The 16,930-nt window shown below is 38.1% G+C and overlaps 1 protein-coding gene across 1 annotated transcript; it reads right to left on the bottom strand.

The window, feature by feature from the left end:
* Positions 1–288: 288 nt before the first annotated feature.
* LOC143279769 (uncharacterized protein C6orf62 homolog) lies at positions 289–16,451 on the bottom strand. Its single transcript, XM_076583905.1, has 7 exons — positions 15,854–16,451; positions 9,969–10,055; positions 9,201–9,290; positions 8,595–8,717; positions 6,246–6,380; positions 5,855–5,914; positions 289–4,813 (listed from the first exon to the last, which is right to left on the bottom strand). The coding sequence occupies exons 1-7, from the start codon at positions 15,980–15,982 to the stop codon at positions 4,739–4,741; spliced, it is 699 nt and encodes a 232-aa protein (XP_076440020.1). The 5' UTR covers positions 15,983–16,451; the 3' UTR covers positions 289–4,738.
* Positions 16,452–16,930: the final 479 nt, after the last annotated feature.

Here is a 16,930-nt window from a genome sequence, read left to right as displayed (position 1 = left end):
ATTAACATATCCTGTCAGTTACATGAATTATAAAGATCAAGTAGAAGGGCATGGCCGGGAAGAGAATAAGATTCAGAAATTCTGTTTTTTGTCTTTCCTTCTGAGTAATGACTCTAGTTTTACTCAAAACATGACTTTTAATTAAAAAAAAAAAAATAAAAAAAAATTTAAGCAAATATAATCAGCATGGTGTGCTTCGCTTACCCCTTCCCCAACCCACCCATCCCCCAAAAATGAGAGACAGAAAAGAAGGGAAAAAAAGAAAAAAAAAAGGGGGGGGGGGGGGGATTAAAAAAAAAAAAAAAGCAAGCAGCCAACATATATAATTGAGCAAGTTGCAAAGCATATTCCACAAAAAAAAAAAAAAAAAAAAAAAAAAAAAATGGTATACACTTTCCAGGCAGTCATATGTCAGCAAGCAAATTTCTAGCCATGAGCTAGTATATACAGGGGAATTGATCCACACACACACACACACGAACGAAACGAAACAAAGTGTCTGAAACTTGTAACAGTGATACCTGTTCATGAATATGCATAAGACCTAAAATAAATGCTTTGCATTCCCATATGGCAGCTGTGAAAAGCCCAGTCTGCAAAAGAGTAACTTTGTGTGTTCAGTTTCTCTTCTTGATGTGTGCATGTTAATGTATGATGAACACAAACACTTCAACAGAAACCGTATCACCACTTGGCCTTGCAAACTGACAACACGAGTACTGTGGGGGTGGTGTGTACAAAATCAACCCAAAGTCTGAATATCATTTGTGAATTGTTCTGCTATTGCTAGACTTTGAATCAGACTGGTGTGTGTGTGTGTGTGCCACAGACTCAAATGGTTAAGAATAGGGTGACAGATGCAGAATGTAACTGCCTCACACAGATTTCTTTTTGAACTCATTGATTAACCTCCAGTATTTCCCGCTGTGTCCACATGTTAATGTGGATGAAAAGTCAGTTGATTTCAATACATTTTATATGTATTTCTGCATCAGTGACAGAGAAGCCTGTCAAGGCTGTACACTCCCTGGATTGAAAGGGTAAATACTGGATTGCAGTTGTGTGTTTTTCGTCACAGTTTGACACGATAAATAATAGTCCTGTCATTTTCTAGGGTTGGTAAGCCTAATTGCAAACAGTGTTTGATTGCAATGTTTGTATGCTGCCCCACTTAGAAGCGTTCTCAACACACATATTTAACATTTCACAACTCAATGTCTGCTTCAACCTCATTCTGATTCCTTAATGAATATTAATTTCCAAGAACCAGTCAAACACAGCCTATTCCTGGCTATTTTTGTGATCTTTCTTCTCTTCACGCATCACTTCTAACCAAATTCACTAATGCGCTCTCACAATCCTAAAATCAAGGGAAGCAAGCATGACTTCTTGTTTGCCTGTAGCAGAACTTGAACTTTGACGCAGTTTAGAATAGCTCATTTGATTGGATATGTTGAATGAAATATACGTTAGCAGTGTTGGGAGAATTCAAGAAAGCATGTTGAAGACAGATTGGAACGTTAGTTTTGACAGGAATCTCCAAAATAGTATTGTTCATAATAAGACCGTATGGTATTTTGACGCAAGTCTATTTGTGATCAATGCTGCACAGGTGCTGAGTACTCTCAGAAGGGTGTATGTGGTGTGGAGTGTGTGTCTTTAAATGTGTGTGTGTGAGCAAGTCTGATTAAAACCAATAATACAACGTACAGTACGATGTTCCAATAATATTTTATGTCTAATGGATTAAAAACTTGTTTGTCTCAACTGTCCATTTGTACCCAAATCCATTGTTCACAATCAAACTTGCCCATTCACATTTACCTTCAGGCACCTCTGCTATTTCAAACACATTTTCCACCCTGAAAAGACTGAACAGACTAATCAACACACACACACAAAGCCTTTAAAGACATAGGAGCTGCATTTGACAATCAAATGAATTGTTACCTGTGCAGTGCACATGTTGAGAGGGTCGCTATGAGTGGATAATTCTCAATTAGGCCTACCTACTCTCCCACAGTCACTAACCAAACTATTTCCCACAGCATCAGTGTCAGGGTGACATGGTGAACTATCTCCAACACCATCGTTTTCATGCTACTGTCACATCTAAAACTTATCAATGATTTTGAAGGTCTTTATGCACACTGGAACTATTAGTATGGAGGCCTCAACTCTTCTGTTCTATATATTTTGAATGTCTTTATACTCCCTGTAAGCATGGAGGCCTTGACTTAATACAGTATGAAGGCCTCAGAGTAATTACTATTCCTGTTCTGTGTAATTATCTGGTGGGTCTTTATGCAGAAGCCAGACTCCAAGGCTCATTGTCACCAGGAGAGGACTCAGTGGGTCATGTCCTACCACAGTGAAAACAAAGCTGGCATTTTTCACAGGCCTGAAATGACTTGGAGCCAGTGTAAGGCAGGTGACTGAACTCACAGTTCCTACTAGTTGGCTGCCAAATCAAGAATGCAATTGAATAAACAATGTGCGATCTTGTATGGGGGCAGCTGGGATACAACTGTCACAGCAAAGCCACAAACAGAAAACAGAATGGAGCACAGCTTTTAGAAAAAAAAAAAGAAAAAAAAAAAAGAAACCAACAGCAAAGGGGAACCTTTTTCATATGCTGACACCCCCCTCACCCAATTCTAACTTTCTAATCATGTTTTTCATGTCAATGTCCATCACACACAATGAATGTAGACTGCATGCATACCATCAGGCTTTTTAAAAAAATGTTTTTTATTTGCTGTTCCAAGTGCACCTTCCACTTGAACACGATGGAAAGTACTTAATTTGTATAGTATTTCTTTTACCAATTTGGATTTTGCTGCAATATACAGCACACAACAAATCAAAACTCTTTCATACTTCACTTAAACATTAATTTATTTATTGCCATTCCACTGAGTGTGACACTTTAATCACCTCTCTTTCCTTTTTTTTTTTTTTTTTTTTTTTTAACATTCCATACCATCACAATTACTCCAATCACCTCTCTCTCTCTCCCTCTCTCTTGCACATTCATCACAGTGCACACATAACCATTATGTACAGTCCACTCATTCATTTTTTTCCTCCATGTCAAGCACACAAACCAATCAATTTCAAGAATCAAACAAAATATAAGTAACTGAAATCATTAAAAAAAAAAGAAAAAGGGCCTTAACTTCAAAGGAAAGGTTCTGGTAAAGCAAAGGTCAGTTACAAAACTGTTTGTGCCTGGTTTCCCTCAACTCTCAAAGCAGCAGTTAATGGAAGCAAGGCTCTTTATGATCGATTCCAAAAGGAGAGACCAAGGGTGGGGGTGATGGGAGGAAGGGATGTGGGACAAAGAAGGGAAGAGTGGGGAGCTGATACAAGTCAGGGAGACAAAATATGCCTGAAACACAGTGTAGGGAGAGAGAGAGAGAGGAAGACCAAACTACTGCTGCCAATGGTGCCAGTAGACATAACACTGTGGCATCGTTTCACAAGGGCAGACCTTCTGACAGATGCATACGAAAATGTTAAGTGTATGCATGTATGCGCTCAGCATTCCTATGTTACAATGCAACTATATACATGTGTGTAAATATTTCTATGTATGTGTGAGCAACTCTGGGTGTGCATGGGTGTGAAAATGCAATTGTATGTAATAATGTATGCACCAGTTTGATATGGTACGATACAAAACACCCAAAATATGATTTAATGTATTTGTGTCAATATTGTTAAATATGAAGTCACTTGTCACAGATGTATACAGAGAAGGATGGAATGGAGCAGGCATGGGACAGATTGTAACAGCATTTATCTGTGCCAAGAAAAAAGAGGCAAACAACATTTTGCACCTGTTCTTAAGATATTTCACCAACTCCAGCACAGAATAAATTTAAACCCAACTAAATCCATCAATAAAGCAGACATTCCACTACATGCTGTTTGAAAAGTTCTATGATTTAGTATAAAACTAGGGTAAAGGATGAACCGCTAAACAAACCAAGGAACATGAAACTGAATACTAGAATAATTTCCATGATGTGGTTTGCATAGAACTCTATTAATTAGGGTGGGAACATTTCTTTTAAGGAAGAAAAGAAAAGGTGCGCAGGAGTTTTGTTTCTTATGCAATACTGTTTCCGTTCGGTAGTCGTTGCAATCTGTCCATGCAATTCACACTCACTCTTTTTTTACATGCACACACACTCTCTCTCTCCCCCTCACCCTCTGCATGCAAACACACACACACACTTTAACTTCCTCTTTCTTTTTACAAGCAAACAAGAAGATCCACTTTATGCATATCCCTTTTCTTGTGCTGTTTAATTTGTATGTGAGAAAGAGATTTGGCCGTCAGATGTTTCAATGCAGTGCCCGTTTTTTCTCAATGTCCCATTCTTCTTCAAGAGGAAAACCTGGTGTGATGTTCCCCAACTCAAGACTAGAACATGAGAATACAGGGTTTCTTCTATCCTTGCACAAAAGCCAAGCCTCTGATCTGGGGGCTCTCACACCACAGGCACATAATATAAAGTACTCATATTCTCTCTCTTTAAAATAATTTATAAAATCTCATGCTATGAAATTACCCCCCCTTCTGTGTCAAGCTAAGATCTAGTGGAAAAACTGATTTTACTGGTCAGCAAAGTCTTGCTTATGACGTGTATGTGGAAGAGAGAGGTTCTCCTGTTGTGGTGGACCGCTGGAGTGTGACAGCCGCTGCGTGGTTCTCTGGGTGGATGCAGGTTTAGTTCTGCTCAGCACCCCCATTCCATGGAAGCAGGTCATCCACACTGCCGACTCCCCAACTCATCAGTTGATCCTGACAACATACAGGAAGTTCTTCAAAATGATTTTCCAAATGTATGCCTGAGAAAAACCTCCAGCATTATAGTGTCATAAATTTTTGTTGATATATATACAAGCTACCAGCAATATACAAGATACGATGAATGATACGATGATACCCAAAACTGAGTATAATGGAGAATGATTACAAAGACAACAAATACATCTACATGTTCAGTAGGACAAATGCCAATAAAGTGTCATAAATTTGTATTGATATATACAAACAACCTGCAATGTACAAAACATGATCACCTAAAACAGAGTATAATGGACTATCATTCCTATGACAAACAATACATCTACATGAAAGTTTAGCTGGTGCTATATTATTACCAAAAACCAAGTGCACTGATGAGTCTGGTCTCATCTCAAACAGTCAACTAAAAAGAGACTGAGTGTGACAACAATGTACCAAACCCAATATATGTAAATGGCCATCCCTGAATAATTTTCTTCTTCCTTCCATTGTAACAGTGCAACACACACATATACACATACAGAGACAAACATATACAATCTAATAGGCAATAACAAAAATTAAAAAAATCTTTGGCCAATTCATCAGACTGACAACAACAAAAAATTCTATAGTACAAAACTATAATTTTCTTTTTTCACTATGACTAGCACAGAAAGCTCATAAAACAATATCACAAAACAAGTCTCCACAGACAATTCAAAGCTGTGATGTCCGTTTCCTTCACCTCCCTCCATACTACATCAATGCCTTTTCTTTTTTTGGTCGGCCTCCACTGCAACAAACCTTTCGTTCATTGGGCTCTTTACTCACCACTCAAATGCAACATGGGAGGATCTTTTCCCTCTTCAAACACTTTTTTTTTCTTGGAGCCAGACACTATCAGCTTTATGGTTGTGGCTAATTGCTGGACCTTTCTGATTATGTCAGACGCTGCAGGGAAACATTTTTTAAGTGGTGAGCAATGGTGCGCCACTTTCCCTTGTTCACTACCACTATCTGTTATTGAATGGCTAATGATGCAAAAACCCTCACCTGTGGAATGTAGAGGCAGACACTGGACAGCTTGAACAGCATCACTTTGTTTTTGGTTGTCTGTAAAATAACAGGGAGAAAACAATGGACCAAAACCTTTTGTTACAATAATGTGCTATTTCTTTTAAGGTGTCATATCAAAACCCCATGCTTTTCCAATAAACCCCCACATACACGCACTCACAAAATGTTCACATGCACACACTCATACATAAGTACATACGTAACTTTCATTTTGTTCATCACACACACAATCCGCACTCCCAAAATGTGCACTCAAACATCATTTTGCTCAAAGTTACATTTGGTGTCAGTGAACCCATGGTGCCAGAAATCATTCGCTATTATCTATAAACAATCAGCAACAACAAAATATTGACAGGTGCCATACCTGCTTGACATGCTTGTCAACAAAAAGGAACATGGTCTGCTGAGGGTTGTTGATAATGAGTCCAGACTTTTCTCGGCCAGGCAGCAAACGCAACAGCTGGCGCTCATAGTCCAGCTGACTGAATAGAAACTCACACTGCAACACGTAAATCACCCACAGTCATAGTACATAGTAAATTATGTTATACACTGCAATACGTAAATCACCCACAATCAGAGTATCTAGTGAAACAGTTCAACACGTGAATTACCCATGGTCATATGCACAGTAAATCATGTTTCTTTTAGTTTTTTAGCACACACTTATGAAATGAAAATAACAGAGAACAGGAGCATCAGCATGCTTTCAATGGTTCTATGCTGAGGCCCGACTTTTCGTATACTACAGCACTAAACCAACCCACATGTATTTTCAAAGATACTATGCTGTGACCCGACTTTTCATATACTACAGCATTCAACCAACCCACAAATTTTCAATGGTACTATGCTGTGACCCAACATACTATACTAATGCATTCAACAAACCCAAAACTTGGCCAAGCAGAGCAAACCAATAGGCCTAGTTTGCATCAGTTTGACATGGTACAGTATATGACACCAAACCATATATTTTCAATGGTACTATGCCATGACAAGACTTGGTATACTACAGTATTCAACTGACCCACTTATTTTCAATATGGCCTGACTGAAAGTATACTTATAGTATAGTTGTACTTAAAAGTATAGCTACTTATAATTCAGCGCTTATAGCTTTTAGAGGCGTTTGATTGGCTAAGAGTGGACCAGGCAAGACAGCTCGTCTTTTCACTGTTAGCCGCACGAAATTTGGCCAAGCAGAGCAAACTGATAGGCCTAGTTTGCATCAGTCTGACATGGTATAGTATATGACACCAAAAGCATACTTAATGGTACTGGGCTGTGGCCTGATATACACTACAGCAATCAACCAACATTTTCAATTCTTCTGTTCTGTGGTCTTGGCTCATACTAACTTTAACTGCAGCTCATATCTTAATTTTCAAAATAATTCATGTTCTGGTCTTTTCTAATCACTATTATGGAAGATAAGATGTAAGACTCAGTCTGTATATTGCTTCCAAGCACTCAGTCTGTATATTGCTTCCAAGCCTTTGTCCCCTAACAGTGAATCTTAGATAATTAAAAAAAATGTTTTAACCATCAAATATCACGACTAGCTTTTCCTACTGTGACAAATTATGATTTTTTTTTTTTGCTGCCCCATCATCTGCACCATTTCAGTGGCATTACTCCCACGCCGCTCATTTAGACTCCCCCACAGACGGCCACACCCGGGTTCGTCCATCACAGTTCCAGTGTCGGCAGTCCGCAGTGAACCATCAATGTTAGGTCACCAGGAGGCCTCACTCCAGAGGAGACCCTGCACTGCTGCTGAGTCACTTTGGTGGTGTTCAGTGGTGCCTGTTCTGATTTAATGTACTTAGGACACCACCTACTAAGCCCCCTACTAATGACAATAATGGCTTAGTCCTGGAGCCAGACTGAGTGAGTGTCCCTCCCAGAGAAGAGACCGCCACCACGTCCCTCAAACAACAGCCCCCCCATGAATCTGCCAACACTGTAGACATTGACAGGCCTCACCAAGCACTGAAGTGGAGGGGTATCGAAACTGAGGTCACCATGAGAGCAAGGCATGAAAGCCCACATGAAATGGCGGTCCATTTTGGTTTGGGACTGCGTAACAAGGCTGTACTCTACACTTCCTGTCATAATGATATCCAGGTGTTAACCAGGCCCGAGAGATACAGACACTTGCAGTGTTGGTCAGGTAATTAGAACAACACACCCAAAGACACATCCTTGAAGTGGATGACACTCGACTGTGTGGTCCCAGTCTTCTCATTCAAGCCCACAGCACACTCAACTCTGGGTAAGAGCTAGCCACGGGCCAAAAAACTCACCTCCGAAGGGATTCGAACCCACATCCTTCCAGCCATCAGTCTGCGACGCTAACCACTTCGCCATGGCGGCTGGTCAAATTATGATCTTACCCACAGGCCTGTGCCCTTGAACACAATGTCCTCATGAATTAAATGGCTGGAAAAGTCTTATCACCATCTGTCTGTCTATCAATCTATCTATCTAAAATCCCGCTAAGTTTGGGAAAATGCTAATGGTAAAGTTACTTTACCACACTCACCACAGACATGAACATTAAGCAGACAAACAATTCAGGGTGATTACACCCTCACTTTACACATGCGAGTAAAAGATCACGAAGCTGGTATAATAACGGAACCAAAAGAATTCACAAAGGATATTCTGAAAATCCATTAGTACAACTATAAACCATCTGTAAGCTTACCATGATTGGCCTATATGCTGCATTATCCCCCTTCCACCGGGAAAAAACATGGCACTCGATTCGATCAATATCGTTGCGTGGCCACAGAAAGTAGTCCATGTCTGTTGTACAACCAAGAATGTCCTGAAACACAAAACATTGGAACAACCTCTTTACTGATCTGGATTTTGAAGTTTTTATGGTAAAATTTGGCACAAACTGAAAAAGAAAAGTAGATACATAACATCATATTTGTTCTATGACAGATTTACACTGCCTTGGTTATAGAACAGTTTTAATACTTGTAAAATAATGAAAAAACTTCTGCCAGGATCATACTCAGAAAAAAGGGCTCCCTTTCCATTCAAACCTTAGTTAAAAAAGCTGAGCACAAGTCTGCACAACTTGTGTCCATTTCCTGGACATTTGCTACATCAGTGAAAGGTTACAAATAATGCTTCAATCAATCAACATTAGACATCTGTGCCTTACTGAGTGCTGTCAAGTTCAAATGTAGGCAGAAAACGTGTTGTGGCCACAAAATGTTATTATGACACAACTACACACAATGTTACACATAACAAACGCAAGTTAACATTTCTATACAAGCCCCATATCATAACTTACCCGCCGCATGGGTTGCCAGCGTGGGGCATGCAACTGTACAACGTCTTTCTCCAGCAGCTCTTTGGAACTTTCCAAAGAATATGCCTCCTCCTGCACAATATTAAAAAAAAACACACAAACAATTTGCATTTATGCCTACTTTAAGTATTCACAGCCAACTTGTCTCCAGATTCTGGACATCAAACATAAGATGATCAATTGTTCAGTTTTATTATGAGAGGTGAGAGAGTGACAGCATGTGAATACTGTATGGTTATGAAACAATTACACATTATGATGATAAAACAGTGTTGAGTAGCAAACCACAAACTTATCATAGGAGACTGCCCTGCATATTTTTCATGTAATTTATTTTGATCATTTTCATCATCACAAAGGCAGAGACTGACTGGCAACAGCAGTGCTTTGTATTGTGACAAAATAACCACCACAAAGCCATACCATACAAATTTCTTCATTGACACCTCCTGTTAGATTCTTGACTGACTGCTAATACCCCTGTCTCAAGGTCTGTTACATTTCAAAGCGCTTTAAGCAAACCCAATTCAATTACGTGCTTTGTAAATGAACTTATTATTATCATATTCATTTACTTCAGATAGAGACTGATCATGGTAAATTATATCATAGATAGTCAGTCTCATACTGATAGACATGGTCGAGTTAAAAAAAGAAAAAGAAAAAGAAAAAGCCATCTGATCTTGCAGAATGATCTCAAGAGCTAGAACTCAAATCACAAGATACTGAAGTTTCTTTTTAAATGCTCACCCTTGCTCCTTTCAGAATGCTTTCTTCATAATTATTGGTCATCACTGGCACAACTTCGGCTACTTCAAACACAGCACTGGTCTTTTTCTGAAAAAAAAAAACCACACAAGCATTTCAGCTTAAAATCATACAATCAATAGCTGTGATTAAAACTGTCATCCTGTCAAAACTAAATCACAAATTCATTAAGCATTTATTCTATGCCCATTGTCAGTTAAAAGCAGACTTGTACATGAATGAATTAAATAAAAGTTCCTTAGGTTACCTCACAGACTTACTAACTCCCTAGAAATATATTTTAAACATTTATATGTAATTATGCTAAGAAAACCATGTATCCTGAAGCAGGAAGAACAGTTACATTCCCAACCAACAATGGGAAATGAAGCCTCCCCCTTCCCCCCCCTTCCATGTAACATGGTTGAAATTTGTGGCAAAACCTGCCCTTTTGACTTCTGAATGAAATAAACTGAAATCTGTGAAAGTTGGTGGATTGCTTCTCTTAGCCTGCTCTTCAAAAGTTCTATAAATTGTTCTGTAAAGAAATGAACATTGCCTCGGTCTTGCACTGCACAAACATAACCAAAACTGTACTTCCATAATTATGATAAGATTTTTACGTCTGAAGTAAGAGGGAAGTGTGTGAAGGGGGTATGTATGGTATGGCAGAAAAAGGAGGGGACGAGTATTTACTCAGTTTTATTCTTCTGAATAAGTGAATATGCACTCAAATAGCTTAAACAATACACCATGTATACTGAGACACATCATACAGTGGTGAAACTAACCCAGTGCTGTTTATAGCAATAATGCGATGTACAGACCGTTCAGCTAGTTCATGGTGACCTGAAACTACTTGGCTTGATTGATGTCATGTAAAGTCAGGCTGAGAGAGCCTGGGATGAGGGGAAGAGGAAGAAAATAACATAAGAGGCCCAGACATACACAGCAAGAGTTTTCTAGTATATATAATCAACTAAAAAAAATGAAACAGGATATATAATCAACATACAAAATGAAACTGCATACATAATCAATCCACAAAATAATATTCAAGACTGTGTCCCATGTTACAACTCAGCAAACACACAGCAAGTCTCTGTGTGACAAGGTCCAAACTCATGACATAATTTCCCCCATGGACTGAACCTCACAAGGTATTTAAGCTACTAGATGTACGTAAATGGGGTGATTCAAGATTTTAAGTAATTTGTCAAATGTGAGCATTTCTGCATGCATTACTATTATAGTATTAAGACTAAGAGCCTTGCTGACAAAGCCTTTTTAGCATCTTAATCCAAATGTTGTTTTTCATTTTGTATACATAATTACAAAACAACAACAAACCATTGTACTTGATACTACTTTGTAAGCAAACTACTCACAACTTCACCGTATCTTTCCCTAATGAGGATTCATTCATATAAAAATGAAAATCAATTTCTTAAAACGAAATGATGAAAAAAAAAATTAATATTGCAAAAGTCAAAACTGTTATTTAATTCTGTTAATAATTTCACATTTTATAATGAAAAACAACAACATAAAAACACTTTTTTTTACATCCTAGAATGGGATCTTTTAGGGTAATAAAAAAAAATCCATGAATATGAGCAGAAGAATTTTATCAAATAATTGAAATATGTTCTGTTCATTTATATTCATTTAGTGAGAGAGAGAGAGAGAGAGAGAGAGAGAGAGAGAGAGAGAGAGAGAGAGAGAGAGAGAGAGTGCACACCATTCCAGTTTATACAACTACAAGTTTGCATATGTGTAACTGTGTGAAAAAAATGTGTTAGTGTGCATAATCTGTACCAAAAAGATATTTAAAAAGAAAAAAGATAAACAGTAAGAAACCTCACACAGTAAAACTGCTAACCTTCCAAAATTAATGTTTTGATGAAGAGTGAAAGTGTGACAAGGTCAAGCAAAAGATTTATTCCATTATCACTCATTTTCAGTCCTATCCATTTATATAATAATAATTATCATAGAAATGTATTTAATGATAAAAATGCACCTAAAAAAAAATAGACCAAACACTGCGATCTTTGTTGCCCTGGACTTCCAAATCAAAATCCTGGATTTTAATAAGTTACTATATATCAGTTAATATATAAATATTTATCGTTCAAGTAGAGAAAAACAAACAAACCCCACTATCTACCAACCCTTCATAACTATGGCGGACTCTCACTGCTCTAGGGTAAAAAAAGAAGAAAAAAAAAGAGTAAATAGGCAAGTGCATACAAGGCCACTTATGTAAACTTGTCAAGTGCATTTGACTCAGAGTCCCATTGCACAAATACCAGAGGACGTATAGCCTATGATAGTGTATCACTGAGGGGAGGGTGGAAGGTAGAAGGGCAGGGATATTATACACAGTAACATATAGTAATATACACAGACTAACAGAACAGACAAGACAAGGTATGAAGAACATAACAGTAGCAGTTCAAAACCAGACTATTATGTGTCCCCTTCATCAGACAAAAGGTGCTGGGAACAGGAAAAAGAACACATCCAAATGCAGAGTTAGGGTTTTGTTTTGGATACCATAGGTCATTTGACTGGTTCAACACAAAATCAACAGGTCATTTTCAAAATGAATAGGTTCCCCACCTCCGCCTTATTTCTTCATCTGGCACCCTCATCAGGTCACCCCACACCCCCAAAATTTGTAACTGAACTTGCACTTTGTCTATCACACTCACTGGTATGCTGTTGCTGATGATATGGAAACATGAAGTTATATATAATATAGTGCCTATCCTTGGTCGAAAGCCAAGCCCTTAGCCCTTTACAAACACGGGGTCATTTGCACAACAGGCTGCCTACCTGAGTCAAGCTGACAGCTGCCACTGTGTGCTCATCATTCCTTTCATGTGTCATTCCATCAGGTTTCAGTCACACACATATATACTCATACAGATATGTAACATTTTACGTGCATGACTTTTTTTTAATTTAATTATTTACTCCGCTGTGTAGGCAGCCATACTGTTTCTGGAGGTGTTAATGCTGGGCATATTCTTGTTTCCCCAAACCACTTAACACTGACATAAATTATTTGATCTTCTGTGTGATACACAAGAAGGGGGTTCAGGCACCAGCTGATCTGCACATCTGTTGACCTGGGAGATAGGAAAAATCTCCACCCTTTACACATCAGGCACTGTTACTGAGATTCAAACCCGGGACAAATGCTTTACCAATCGGCTAAGTGTGCCCTACATACTAAATGGTACCCATATCTTTATAAATAGCGTGTGTGTGTGTGTTGTGTGTGTGTGTGTGTGTGTGTGTGTGAGTGAGACAGTATGTACAGACTATGTGCTTATGTTTACTGTGTCATGATGAACACAGAAAGGACAATTCAGTTTTCAATTTCAGTTTCTCAAGGTGTCACTGCGCTCGGACAAATCCATATATGCTACTCTACACCTGCTTGGCAGATGCCTGACCAGTAGCATAACCCAACATGCTTAGTAGCTTCTTGAGTGCATACATATAATGGCAAAAATCTGTGTACCTAGTGTATCAGTGGACTTCAACATAATTTTGCTAGAGGACAACCCTCTTGTTGCCACAGGTACTTTTTCAGAGCGCCAGGTGTGTACTGCACAGGACATCAGTTTATCGTCTCATCTGAAAGACTGTCAAGACGCTCATAATGCCATATTGTTTTTTCCATTCAAAAGTGGAAGGGCGAGAGCTGGAATCAAACCCAGATCCTCATGGACACAGTACTGGTACATGAATATCTAATTATCTTGACCATTTTGCAATTTTCCTCTTCCAGTTCCACAATTCTTCCATCACAATCATTATCAAACTTTTTTTTGCAATCCTGAAACACATGCTTACTGCTGTGGACAGCAAATGCTAACATTTTTAGATTATGGTCCAACTGATACAAAGGAAAAAGAAACAAAAGCAAAACAGTGCAAATAACAGAAATCAGGTCTACATGGTAACTGTCACTGACACTAGTCATAAAAATACTTTAGGAAAGCACTTTCTTCGTTCCTGGTTTGTGGAAATCTGAATCTTCAGATGAGTTCAGCTGATAAACGTCTCTAAATTTTCCATAAATACCATGCTAGCATAATCATAATGTGCTGTCCTTGAATACACTGGAACAGTAGGTGGTCAAATCCACTTTAAAGATGTTTTTTAGGTCAGTACTTTTAAGTTTGCTTGTGGGAATGCGAACATACCCCGAAAACTAAGTATGGCTGCTCAAATGACAAAATAAAATGGTCATGCGTGTAAATGTGCACTTATGCATAACTTGATCGGATCTCAATTTTATTCGAAGAGGCCACACTTATTCAAAACAAAGTTAACTCATAAGCTATTCACAAATGGTGAAGAAGCATCTCAGATTCAGAACTGCAGAGCAACTAAGGCAATTGGGATTGTTTCACGTGAGTTAGAGGAATCTTTAAAAGCCTTCATAGCATGGCCTATTTTACAAAAAAAATTAAAATGTCAAGTGACCAGCTGGCTGCCACACCGAATGGTCATTTCAAATTTGTTATGTGTCAATGACACGAAAACTAAACCCTGCACATGTATTCATAAAAATGTCAACCTTTTGGCCACTAGAACGCCAATTCCTGCCCACTTTTGAATACTGTTCATTCTCTGTGTGGAGGGAGGGGAGAAAGAAAGAAGAAACACAAACATCCTCTCAAAGCTGACACTTAAATAATGGTGTTATGATCACTCCTAAAATTGTAAAAAGTTTGAAGGTCCCATAGCCTTTTCTGGCTCCATCCTCTCCTTACCATTTACTAGCTGTAGCCTTCCCCAAGCAAAGTACCCATTCAACTAAACCAAGATTAAAAATTTAAATTTCTAGTGGATTTTGCTAAATGTTATATTGCCATTTTTTTCTAACTGCATAAATATTTGATAATCATTAAAAAGAAAAAGAAAAAAGAAGTATCTATCCATGGACAATTACGAATATACAATATGTTTGCTTTGACCTCAAGAAATGGTCAGTTGTGATTGACTCAAGTCATAGTATATTACTTTTACTACAGGTCCAAGTTAGTTACACACAGATAAGTATTTCTAATTTGAAGTCACATGAGAAATAAACACAAATAAATATCCGAATAATATATCATTTCCTAACATATGTGACCATGGAGAGGGTAGAAATGACTCAACATTTATTATGAACAAAAAACACTTGTCCAACCTTCAAAGGTACAATAAAACTGACCCAGTAGTGAAACTTAAAGACCAACGAGGGAAACTGCTTTTCTGGAATAAGATGTTGATCTATATATATATATATACTAAATTAAGACCATGTAAAACTACCAAAAAGTATACACACATGAACAATATACACACAATGACACAAACACCACCCTGAAGCGTAACTTATATTCAGATCCTAACAACCACAGTACAAGAAAAATATATTTGATTTTCTCTACATGAGTACATGCTAAATAATGCATCACTGATAACTCTAAAAACTTCTCAACTCTTAATTAGAGGTTTATAAAAACAATGTGGTATCTGATGTTATTTGATGTTTATGCTGTTTGGCTATTTTACATAATGCAAGTGACTAAGCCGATTCATTACATGCTCTGTAACTTTAATTTTTTAAACCCATAATACCACTAGTGGCACTACATAAGCCTGTCATCCTACTTGACAAACTTCTCTAGCCCATTCCTCCAGTTGCAAAACATGGCAATTTTAATCTGTTAAAAGCAAATATTAAGTCCTAATGGAAAGATGTTTTAAAGGCTTCAAAGCAAAACTAGGCTTTTAAAATGTGGGAAAAAGTGATTACTGTGCACTGTGTAAGTGTGTTACTGATTTAATTAAAACAAACAAAAAGTGAAAATTACCTTGTCTTTAAAATGGAACAAAATATACATCTTAAACTCAAACTGATCTGCAAGCGATTCTCTTTTCTTTCGAAGTTGTCCTCTAAGGCGGTTCAATGCAGCGCTTTTTCTTGTCTGTGGATCTCCCATGTCTGACTGTCCCTAAGCTTTCCAACTTGAAACATCAAATATGGAAACATCAACCCCCCTCCTTCAACTGGACACAAACTAAAGCGAAGTCGTCACAACATCATCTTAAGATAATGAATGACGTGATTAGAGTCCATTCTGATGCCATGTTCGCTGTCTTTAGAAGCAACTGGCTGATTCCATGCCAATTTTGCAACTTCGTCAACCGTGTCCGATGACACCACCAGCTTGACTCCACGAGTTCAGTCGACAAATCCGTTTGTTGTCCTTTTGGGTGTTATAGTTCGGCGTGTTATGTGCTTTCATGTGAGTTCTTGGAGAGAATGGTTCTGCCTAATGGCTGAAGTACATCTTCATGATCAGATCTAGCCATTTCGGAACAAAGTACGAAGCCAAGTCTCCACTCTGAAGTGGAAAACGTACGGATGTCTGCGTCCTTTTCTTTCTGAACGACACAATATGGCGTCACAGCTGGCGAAATCCGCCTCGTTTCCAACCATAACGGGAGACAAGTATGCACTCTTTCAACCCACTTGCCATCCACCACTTTGCCCCCTTCACCACCTGACTCCAGCGCCCACCCACAGACACAATAATATCTCTAGTGCATATGCGCCCACCCTAAACTCCTCCCCTTCCCCCACTTTTTTGTTTTCATTTTCTAAAATAATTTGTTTTTTCTTTTATTTGTTTTCTTCGTTTTTTTTATGTTACTTTATTTAAAAAAAATAAATAAATAAAAGATTACTTTGGGAATGCGTGAAAGGTATGAGAACTATGAGGAGATAGGGGATCGACTCTCTTCCAGTGCTAGTTCTTTCTCAGTTATGTTTTGTGAGACTGCAAATTGTCAAGTTATTGCATATGTGGTCAAGTCATTTCAAGATTTTATTTCATGATGGTAAATTGAATAAGCAACAATTGCTTTTATTTTTTTTATTTTTTTTT

This window comes from Babylonia areolata, chromosome 3 (assembly GCF_041734735.1).
Source record: "Babylonia areolata isolate BAREFJ2019XMU chromosome 3, ASM4173473v1, whole genome shotgun sequence".
NCBI lineage: Eukaryota > Metazoa > Mollusca > Gastropoda > Neogastropoda > Buccinidae > Babylonia > Babylonia areolata.
Note: the sequence above shows the minus strand (reverse complement) of the source record. Positions and strands in the feature narration are given on the sequence as shown.

Coding starts and splice junctions, on each gene's coding strand:
- LOC143279769 (XM_076583905.1), bottom strand. CDS start 15,982: ATGGGAGATCCACAGACAAGAAAAAGCGCTGCATTGAACCGCCTTAGA. Junction 9,291..9,968: donor GCATTCTGAAAGGAGCAAGG/GTGAGCATTTAA, acceptor AATATTGTGCAG/GAGGAGGCATATTCTTTGGA. Junction 5,915..6,245: donor TTGACAAGCATGTCAAGCAG/GTATGGCACCTG, acceptor GTTATTTTACAG/ACAACCAAAAACAAAGTGAT.